We start from the raw sequence: 10,927 nt of genomic DNA, 5'->3' as shown, positions 1-10,927 counted from the left end.
TCCCCCCAGCACCTGCCTTCCAGATTTGAACACCTCAAAATTCAGGAGTGCTCAAGCTCAGTTTGGGCGGCTGTTACTTCATTTTTCCCAAATCAAATATACTGATCCACTGTAACTTGCTGTAGAAAAAGTAGGATAAAATTGAGCAAGAAATGCTTCCCAGTGGTTATTAGGACTGGAATTGCTATTTTCAACAGCCATTGCCTTTTTTGTTTGTTTGTTTGTTTTTGTTTGTTTAAAAGGAAGACAGTGATATTGCATTGGCAAATTCCCCATAGAAAGAAAGAGTGGAACAAAAGAATAATAAAGGCACCTCAACTTTTCCTCATTTATGGAGGACAGTCTTATAATATGGATCCAGATATCCTCCAATCACACAAGCTGAAAATTGTTCCACTTTACTGCAGTTCTGTAACCATATGGGAACCAATCCTGTCTGTGTTCTGTGCACATCTAAAATTCCTGCTGAATGACCTGCCCTGGGAGCGAGTTACCAGTGACCCAGAGCTGCGGCGGAAGGAGGGTGCAGGTGTGGGGGGGGGTGAGGCCAGGGCTGGGGGGGGGGGGGGGGGGGGGGGCGATGGTGGGACGGTAGGGGGAACCCAGAGCTGGGGCGTCAGGGTGTGTGTGTGTTTGTGGGGGAGAGCCCAGGGCTGGGGCGGCAGGGGGGTGCGGCGAGGAGCCCAGGGCTGGGATAGGGGGCAGCCAAATTTTTTTTTGCTTGCGGCAGCAAAAAACCTAGAGCCGGCCCTGTGCAGAAAAACCCAAAACAAAAGGGTGTAAGCCATCCATCAATCATGTGACAGCCAGAACCTCTGGAAGGGGTGAAACACAATGAACTGCTGTTGTTACTACTGCGTGGTAACCATGTTTGGACACATGTTTAGTGCCAGCCATGCCACTACTTCGTTACAGACACATGGTTAAAAGCTTTACTGGAGGTCAGGAGTGGGCAAACTGCGGCCCGCAGGACTGTCCTGCCTGGCCCCTGAGCTCCTGCCCAGGGAGGCTAGTCCCCGGCCCCTCCCCTGCAGAGTCACGCCGCTGCGCAGGCAGCGCTCTGGGCGGCAGAACTGCGCGCTCCTGCCAAGCAGAGTGGCAGCATGTCTGGCTCCGGCTGGCGCAGCAGCCAGACATGCTGATCTGCATGCTCTGCTTGGCATGGTAAGTGGGCCGGGGCCGGGGGGGTTGTATAAGGGGCAGGGGACCCCGGGGGGGCAGTCAGGGGACAGGGAGTGGTTGGATGGGGCAGAGGTTCTGGGCGGGGGCAGTCAGGGGACGGGGAACGGGGTGGTTGGATAGGCATGGGATTCCAGGGGGCCTGTCAGGGGGCGGGGGTGTGGATGGGGGTGGGGCAGTGGGGGGACGGGGAGGTTGGATGGGGGTGGGGTCCCAGGGGGCGGTTAGGGGCGGGGGTCCTGGGAGGGGGCAGTTAGGGGACAAGGAGCGGGGGAGTTGGATGGGAGGGGGATTCTGAGGGGGGCAGTCAGGGGGCAGGAAGTGGGAGGGGGCGGATGGGGGGGCAGGCAGTTTGGGGAGGCACAGCCTTCCCTACCCGGCCCTCCATCCAGTTTTGCAACCCCAATGTGGCCCTCAGGCCAAAAAGTTTGCCCACCCCGGTGTAGGTGAATCCTTAGAGCCTGACCCTGGGAAGATCAAGTGGGAATGGAAGGCGATCAGCTCTTTGCAGGAGATGCCCAGAACCTGGCATGACTATGTCCTTACTGACAGTATTACCAACCCTAGAAAGAGGAGCATTTAAGAGGAACCAACAGTTGCAGTAAGCACTTGGTCATCTTATTTGGGAGAAGAAGCACATAAAAAATGTTGTTTGAAAGGTTTGTGTCAGCTCCTGAACTGCAGGGAACCCATGAGTGCTACATTAAGGACCAAATTCCTACCTCACATACAGGCACTCATCAGCTGCCAATAAAGTTAACTGGAGTTGTGCATATGTGCCCTGAACACACTAAATCTAAAGAATATTTTGAAATCCTTGGATAGGAAGCACCGTAGAAGAGCAAAGGCTTATAGACACAACAGTGGTGAGCATGATCAGGGCCGGTGCAACCACTAGATGAACTAGGCTGTCACTTAGGGCGCCAAGTGGTTGGGGGTGCCAAAAAGCGGTGCCCTGGCTCAGCAGAGAGAAGCTGCCTTCCGGAGGCACCAGAGAGTCAGCTTGCGGGGGCAGGGCCGCCCAGAGTATTCAGGGGGTCTGGGGCCAAGCAATTTTGGGGGCCCTTTCCATAAAAAAAAAGTTGCAATACTATGGAATACTACATTCTCGTGGGGACCCCTGCGGGGCCTGGGGCAAATTGCCCCACTCCTCCCCCCCCCCGTGCGGCCCTGTGCGGGGGCAGCAAGTCCCAGCCATGGAGGAGCCGGCGTGGCACGGGGGGGCAGCAGTCCTGCAAAGGCGGCAGCACCGCTAGCGGGAAGCAGCCACGCCCCCTGCCCCTCCTGCCTAGGCTGCGGCCTGGCGCCCCCCCCACGGGCTCCTGCAGGCTGCAGCAGATGCATGCGGGTGGCGGCCCCCGTGCGCCCCCTGGCTCCTCCCTCGCCACGCTCGGGCTCTGCGGCTCCCAGGCATGTGAGCCTCCGCCGGGGCGCGGGGCCCTGAGCCTGCTCTGGGAGCCGCAGAACCCGAGCACAGTGAGGGGGAACCCAGGGGGCGTGCCTGCCTGGGCTGTGGCCTGGTGCCCTCCCCAGGGGCTCCTGCAGCGGATGCATGCGGGCAGCGGCCCCCGTGCGCCCCCTGGCTTCCCCCTCGCCACACTCGGGCTCTGCGGCTCCCGGATGAGGACTGATAGGTCAGATATGGAGTGATTTTTGTGGGGGCCCAACTCATGAGTTCTGAATGTTTGAGGTTGACAATACTGAATATTACATCATGTCACCAAAGAAATTTAAGTCAAGGTTTCTCAAACTTTTTCACAGGCCGCATCTTAATACGGTTATTGTTTCATGGGCCAAGTCTTCTCTCTCTGACAATCATATTGTATCCAAATATGGTAACCCTACCAACGCCAGCTCTGCGTTGCGGGCACAGGCTGACAGGCTGTTTATAATGCTAAGCTTACTCGTTTTCGGAGGTTGTTGACTGAGGCTAATTATTTTTGTTGAGTTGTTTCAGATCTAAGACTCCGGCAATTGCCGCTGCATCGTTTTGCTAATGCTTTGTGTCAATTGTGTGTGTATGTGAAGTATTTGAATGTATATGTTTATCATGTGTGAATATGTGTGGGTAGGTTGTTGAAATTTGTCATATTGATATTGTCAGTTGTTGTTGTATGACGGAGTATCCGCCATTCTAATTTTATAAATTTTATTAATAACAATAATTGGATATCCTAAAGGTAGAATAAAATGTAGTAGATTTTGATATGAAAGAATGAAGGAAGGAACGTAACTAAAAAAGGTGTATTTCCGATTACAATCAACATTGCTTAATTTTAAGGAAAAGTCATCTTCTTAATCAATGTTTACATCAAGCAGTTGATGAAATTCAAATAGTTACTCATAGTTAGTAAGTGACATGTATTCTCTATCCTTTACTTTTAATAGTGAACACGAAAAAGAACGGATAGGAATAAAATTTCATTTTTTTCATTTTCAGTTGATGCAGCCTCCTGGCAGATAGATATGTAGACTAGATATGTAGCCTAAATAATGAAATTAATAAATTTTCAAGCCAAACGTGTATTAACTCTAATGAACAATGCCACATTATGCAGTATTCATTTTTGAAGGTTTATAATAAGCGATGCTCCGGGGGGAGTGGGAGGGGGAGACGCAAGGTGGAAATTTCGCCTAGGGTGCAAAATATCCTTGCTCCGGCCCTGAGCATGATATAAATATACAGGCAGATCTAGAGTTGGAAATCCTGGAGCTGAACATTCCTGAACTTTGAGATGTTCAAGATCTGGCTCTGCATTGATAGCCCTAATTATTCCTCTGTGGAATCCCGTTTCTCACTATGCGACTCTCAGTCCTTGCCATAATGAAAGGCTAGTTTTAAGGACACAGAACGTTTGTCTGAGCTGGTGTCCCCTTGATTTGTGCAGCGCTGTGTGTGATGTTTACACAGAGGGCTGCTACATCAGACTGATAGGTTAATAATTGCTTTCCCTTCTTTCTCCAGTTTGAACAGTTTTGTTTTGTTTGTTTGTCCCTCTGCTGCTGCTTTTGAATTGACCATCACCGTCTCTCTCACTGAAGCGTATCTGTAGTCATGCTTGATTACCCTTTCTGATTCCTTTCAGTTCTGTGTTCTCTACCCACTGCCACTTTCCCTCCATGGCAACATACGTAAACAATACTATTCAGGCAAAGGAAAGTTTGCACCTCACTTTGAAATTGCACCACTAATATTGCTTTGGTTGCAATTGCATAATCATAGAAACGTAGTGAAGGGTGGCATTGGCCTTCCCCTGTCCTCTCCTATCCCCTTTGTATCTGATCCTAATGGGTGATCCCAGCTTAAACGGTGACAATCCCACAACAGCCCTGCAAAAAACTATTCCTTGGAGAGAAATTCCTTGCCAACCCCAAAGGGGCAGCATTGTCTAGTGGACTAAGTACAGGACAGAGAGCCAGGAATTCCTGCATTTTACTCCTGCGTCTGCCCTGATTCACAGTAGTCTGGTCTACACTACAAAGTGAGGTCGACGTAAGCCGCCTTGCATTGACTTAGTTGTGCATGTGTCTACACTTAAATTTGTCTCCCATCTCTGGACCATGGCTCTTCATTACACTGCACCTCCCCGAGCATCATGGAGCCATGGTCCATGTACTGAGGTCAATGCAGCATGGATGTAGACAATGAGTGACTTATGTTGACCCTAACAGTCCTCCAGCCATTGTCCTACAATGCCCTGTACTGACTGCTCTGGTCACAGTTGTGAACTCCACTGACTAGGGGTCATGGAGACCAGAAGCCCCCTCCACCTTTAAAACTCTGTGAATTTTTGAAATGCCTTTTCCTGATTGTCCATATTGGCAAGCACCTAGCTGCTCTCCACGGTTGTGCACAACTGCCCAGCTGGCCATGCCGGATGCACACTCCAGATGTGCTCTGGCCTGGAGTAAGTAGGCAGGAGATATTGGATCTCCTGAGCCTGTGGAGAGGTGAGGCTCTGCAAGCCCAGCTGCGGACCAGCCAGAGAAATGAGGACATCTATGAGCAGATTGCCCAGGAGATGCAGGAGAAGGGGTGCCACAGGGATCAGTGGCAGTACTGCGTGAAAGTGGAGGAACTGCGGCGGGCATATCAGAAGTCATTCCGGTGCTGAGCTGCAGACCTGCTGCTTTAACAAAGAGCGATGTGCTGTACTTAGAGGAGACCTCACCACCGTCCCAAAGAGCACCGACGCTTGCATAACCATAGAAAAGTAGTCCTTTCTTTTGGATGTACTCTGTGGGAAGGTATGCTGGTGCCACAATAGGGACATGCATGCCGTCTATTGCTCCACCACAGTTTGGGAACCCCATTGCTGCAAATCCGTCCACTATGTCCTGCATGTTGCTGAGAATTACAGTCCTTCAGAGCAGCGGATGATTACAGAGCACACTTGCAGGACAATGGCCCCCCACAGTGGATTTTCCAACTCCAAAATGATTTCCCGCTGACAGGTAGCAATCCGTTGTTGCAAGTTTCCGTGGTGTGATCGCCACTTGCTTCTCCCCTGTCAGTGCAGCTCTCATTTTGGTGTCCCTGCACTGGTTGGCTGGAGCAAGCTTGGCACACAGATCCAGGAATGTGGCCGTGTCCATCTGAAAGTTCCTCAGCCACTGCTCGTCATCCCAAGCCTGCGTTATGATGTAGTCCCATTTGTCAGTGCTTGTTCTTGGGCCCAGAAGTGGTGCTCCACCATTTGCAGCTGCTCTGTGAGCACCACTAACAACCTTGTATTGATTCTCACTATGTCCCACAGCAATCTGCCCTTCAGGAAATCGTCATGTTCCCCACTGATCTGGTGGTTCTTGCAGCCTGCAAATCCTGCAGCTTGTGCGCCCTGTACTTGCAATGCTCATGACAATAATGCAGAGCTCTGCAGGCTCCAAGCTTCTGTTAGAGACAGAGGCGGAGCCACGGATTAAGATTTCCTCTGGCCTTGGGGCCCCTCCCCAACCCGTCCGCCTGTGACCCCGCCCCCACTCCACCCTTTCAACCTGTGGCCCCGCCCAGAGCCCCACCCCTTTCTGCCCCTTCCCTGATGCCCACCCCGTTCCACCCAGCCCCCCCATCCTGCCCCTCCACTGCTGCCCTGCAACCCCTTTTGCTCCTTTCTGCCCCCACACTTCGGCCCCAAGACCAGAGAAGCTCTGTCCGTGCACCATGGCCCCGGGGCATGTGGGGAGTGAGAGCTCCTCCAGTCCCAGGGCCACAGCAGGGGTCCGGATGCTGGGGCTTCCACCGCCCCTCCCCCCCCCCTGCACTTCTGCAGCAGACCAGGGCTGGGGCGCTGGGGCTCCTTCTGCTGTGCCCGCCCGGTGCTTCTATTGGAAAGCAGGGTCAGGTGCAGGGGCTTCCCCTGTCGCCCTGCACGTAGGCACCGACTTCCTCTGTTCCCAGGGGGTGTTTGACCCCCACTCTGCCCCAGGTCCCACCCCCATTCCATCCCTTCCCCCAAGCTCCCGCCCCTGCTCCACCCTGCATCTTCCTGCCTTGCTTTGCTGCCAGGGAGTGGGGTCAGGGCATAGGGGCTTCCCCTGCCCCACTCACGTGGCGGCCAGGGCTCCAGGCTGCCACCACCTGGTGGCAGATTTTTTCCAGGGCCGCTGGGCATGGGCTCAGTGACTAATCCACACTGGTTGGAGATGGCAGACAGTGACCAGTCCCACAAGGATTTGTGGGATCTTAACATTAGGAGCAAAAATTATGGTGTAGAGACGGTATTATGGGGTAGAGAAAGTTTGCAAGGTAGGAACTTGACTCTGCAGTCCGAATCACCCCTGCGTGACTTGTTTCTGCCCCACAATGCATTGCTCAAACTTTCCAAATGACAGAGCGCTGGATGGTGCAGAGTTGCACACTGGGACACCTACCTATGGTGCGCTACGCTGTGCATCGAAATAAGCTATCCTGGTGAATATGCGCAGCGCTGACCCAAGGAGCCCAGTTTGCATGCTCACAAATGATATACTAACTGCAATTGTTTTATTCAAACGTAACTTGCGACGGCAAAAGTTTGTCATGTAGACCTGGCCTGTGTGGTATTGGGAAAGAATTACCTACCTCATTGAGCTTAGTAGGGGCCTGCCACTGACGATATTGAGAGCAGGATTGGGTCCTGTAATGTTTTGAGTATGTAAAGCCCTAGATAAATACTAAGTATTATTATGTGCCAGTCCATTGAACTATGTGCATTGTGTATATGAATTTGCATTACTGATTATTTAATCCCCTGTATAATGCAAAATAACATTGCTGTCCATGTAATTATCCATCTTTTCCCCCCTTGAATCCCAGAAGGATGGATTCTTCCAGCACCATTCAGGGTAGAGAATTCTGAAGGCTGCCTCGGGAAAAGTTTCTTGATAAGAAAAGCCCCCTTGTGGATTTAAACTAAACTCTATTAGATTTCTGCAGTGTTCAGATGTTGCTGCTTAGTTCATTTTTTAGATTGTCACTCAGATCATGGTAATTCCCTTTTAGGGACTTATAGAAAAGTTGGTCAAGATTTTCAAAAGTGTGCAGTAGTTTTGGATGCCCCATTTGAGAGAACATAAGACAGCCTAATTTTTCAGAAAGTACTGAACGCCTGCCCTCTAAAAATCTGGTGCATCAAGTTAAGGATCCAAAAACAGAGACACCCAAAATTACTAGTTGCTTTTGAAAATCTTGGCCAAGATTGTTAGGTTTGCATCAAATAATGGTAATATTTGCACTTCCAAAGATCTCAAAGCACGCCACAAACTTTCATGAATTCAAGGCAGCGTTTTCAGAAATGTCCACTCATCAGAGGCAGTTTTGGTGCCCAGTGTGAGACTCACAGGGTCAGTTTTTTCACAGGTGAAGTCAATGGGAGCTGTGGGTGCTCATGTGGCAGCTGTCTCAGGGTCAGAACCCAAAAATTGAGGAAGCCAAATTTAGTGGCCACTTGAGAAAATGTGGACCTGGTTGGCTTGCCCAAAGTCACACATAGTCTGACTGTGCTAGAGCCAGGAATTGAACTGACAGTTTTCAACTCCCGGCCCTCTAGTCTAAGCACTCACGTGCCTAGCCCCCTATGCTGTAGCTTCTGCTTCCCAAACAACCCACCCAAGCTAATCTTAGTAGTGTAATGAAATCTGAAAGAGTAAAAATAGTTTACACAATAGTTTTTTCCATAAAGACTTATTACCAGGATCTGGTTTGATCTCATCTATTTGGAATAGAAGATGTAGAGGAGATCTGGTTAATGATCAACGTTCAATGAATTGTTTCCTCCTGAGTTACTTAAGCTTTTCTTTTTGTTGCAGAAAGAGGATCTCCAAGTGTATGAAAAATACTGTCAGAACAAGCTAAGATCTGAAGCCCTCTGGAGACAATGTGGAGATAGCCTCTTCTTTCAGGTGGAGTTTATTTACAAACTGGCAATGCAAATCTGTTAGAGCCCCTTTTCCCATCCATCTCTCTTTAGAAAGTTTCTGTATTCATGTCCATTTAAAAAAAGTTATAGAGGAAAATATATTTATGTGCACACTTTATAATTCTGGGAGGCACTTGACAACCATGTTAATGAATAGTGTATCAGAGACTCAGTAGCCTAGTAGATGGAATTCCTGGATATGAACCTGTCTCTTCAGTTTTGGTTCCAGGTCAGATCTAATACCAGAAGGGACCTCTTTCACAGAACCAGGTTGATTGAAATCTCTCAAGAAGATCTTGCAGGATTTCAACACCATCTAATCTGAATCCAGACCTTGGCTCTCATTCAGAGATGTTTGTATTGTACACAGAACAGCTGGGAAAGTCCCTTTGTAAATGCACTAGTGAAATCTGGTGTGCAAGGAACAGAGTATATGTCTTGTTGAATCAACAGACATTTCAATCTCAAATGATCTTAAACCTTAGTTCCAGGCTTTGTACCCCTGTTCTATTTCTAAGCGTTGTAGTATGTTTTCCTCCTCTTTTGTCTCTTACAGGAATGCCAGCGTAAACTGGATCATAAACTCTCACTAGATGCTTATCTCTTAAAGCCAGTCCAAAGGATCACAAAGTACCAGTTGCTTTTAAAGGTAAATAAATCTAAAGGACATTCTTTATGATGAGGCAATTAATTGTTGTTGCACTTTGACTGTTTTGCTTAAGAAGTTACACAGCGGTATTTAAAGGCGACACCTTAAATACATATTTTTGCAATGTTAAATTGACCAGGCAGATGAACAAGCATGGTCAATGTAAGGACTCTTTGTTGAACCAAAATAAGAGCCTGATCTTGGGAGGGGGGGGGGGGGGGCGCGGTGGTCCACATGATGTCAACTCTCACTAAAGTCAGTGATAGTTAAGGGTACTTTATAGGATCATGCCCTAAAACAGGCACTGAAGACAAGAGCGTACATAGTGCAGCATGGTTCTGGATTCAGCACTGTTTCACTATAAACAATAAGGTCACTTTTCAGTTTTCCACAACAGAATAGAAATAATCTAATTTAATTGGGGGGATGGATAGCTCAGTGGTTTGAGCATTGGCCTGATAAACCCAGAATTGTGAGTTCAATCCTTGAGAGGGGGCCAGTTAGGGATCTGGGGCAAAAATCTGTCAGGGGGAAAAAAAAGTTTACATGAGCCTTTAATTGGAGAGAAGTAAGGTCTAGCCATCTGAGCACAGGTTCTCCTGTGTTCTAATCAGTGGCCAAACTCCCTTTGACTTCAGTGCAGCCAAAATTGTACACTTACTGTACTTCCTCTCTGTGAATAAATTCCTCCAACTAAAATTCCCAAAAGGACATCATTTTGGGTGTTTTCCCTTTTTCAGATTGGCCCTAATTATCAGACATGGTAAACATCCACAGCTCACATTTGACTTCAGCTGAAGTTGTGGGTACTTAGCATGTTTGACATTCAGGTCCAAACCGAGCACCCAAAATTGAAGCACCAAGACCAGTGTCCCCTTTTGAAAATGTTGGTCTTAATTTCTGTTTCCATCACCTCATCTCTCAAATGGGGATAATATTTTCTCACCGCTCTTACCAGGGTGTTTTGAGGGTTAATTGGTTGATGTTATGAAGCATTTTGATGATAAAAAATGTTAATTAGCATTATGAAGTCTACTATGGAACTTAGTATACTATCTAGAGCCAGGGTCTCGGTGCAAATGGATAGAGCTCCATTGAAGTCAATGAAGTGATACCTGTTTATGTCATCTGAATATCTGGCCAATCATTTACCTATGCAGCACCTAAATATCAAGGTGATGGGCAATCTAGCAAACCGGATACGTAGGATGAAGAATCCTCATACGGTAAGTGGGCCAGATTGCACCGTGGTGCAACTTCATTGACTCTCAGAGTTGCATCTGCTTATTCCAGCAGTAAATTTGACTCAGGTACTTCCAGGAACTGTAATAGTAGAAGGGAGAGAGAGAATTGAAAAGGAATGTTCAAGGTCTCCAGTAGAAGAAGAAGAAACTGTGCTCTCTTATTAATTTGAAAGCTGCAAATAAGCAAAAGTGAGATTAGATCAAGGAGTACAGTTCTCAAGCACAACAGGCACAGCCCTTGGGATCAAATCAGGTCAGACCAGTTCTGTACACACTTCACAGTACATTTGGAAGGACGCTTAACACAAAAAGAATTCTGAGCGCACCATAGAAGCAACACGCTAAGCTCCTTTGGGCAGGGCCGGCTCTAACTTTTTTGCCGCCCCAGGCAAAAAAGAAGAGTGCTGCCCCGCTGTAACACCACGCCCCCCGAGTGCCGCACTGCCGACCCTCCCATC

The 10,927-nt window shown here is 48.7% G+C and overlaps 1 protein-coding gene across 1 annotated transcript in view; it reads left to right on the top strand.

Annotated features, from left to right (window-relative positions):
* MCF2L2 (MCF.2 cell line derived transforming sequence-like 2) overlaps positions 1-10,927 on the top strand; it is a 306,850-nt gene that overhangs the window by 253,208 nt on the left and 42,715 nt on the right. Inside the window, exons 19-20 of the mRNA XM_034780536.1 lie at positions 8,467-8,559; positions 9,133-9,225. Coding sequence (XP_034636427.1) covers positions 8,467-8,559; positions 9,133-9,225 — 186 coding nt within the window. The remainder of the gene's footprint in view (positions 1-8,466; positions 8,560-9,132; positions 9,226-10,927) is intronic.

This window comes from Trachemys scripta, chromosome 9, assembly GCF_013100865.1.
Source record: "Trachemys scripta elegans isolate TJP31775 chromosome 9, CAS_Tse_1.0, whole genome shotgun sequence".
Taxonomy (NCBI): domain Eukaryota; kingdom Metazoa; phylum Chordata; order Testudines; family Emydidae; genus Trachemys; species Trachemys scripta.
Note: the sequence above shows the minus strand (reverse complement) of the source record. Positions and strands in the feature narration are given on the sequence as shown.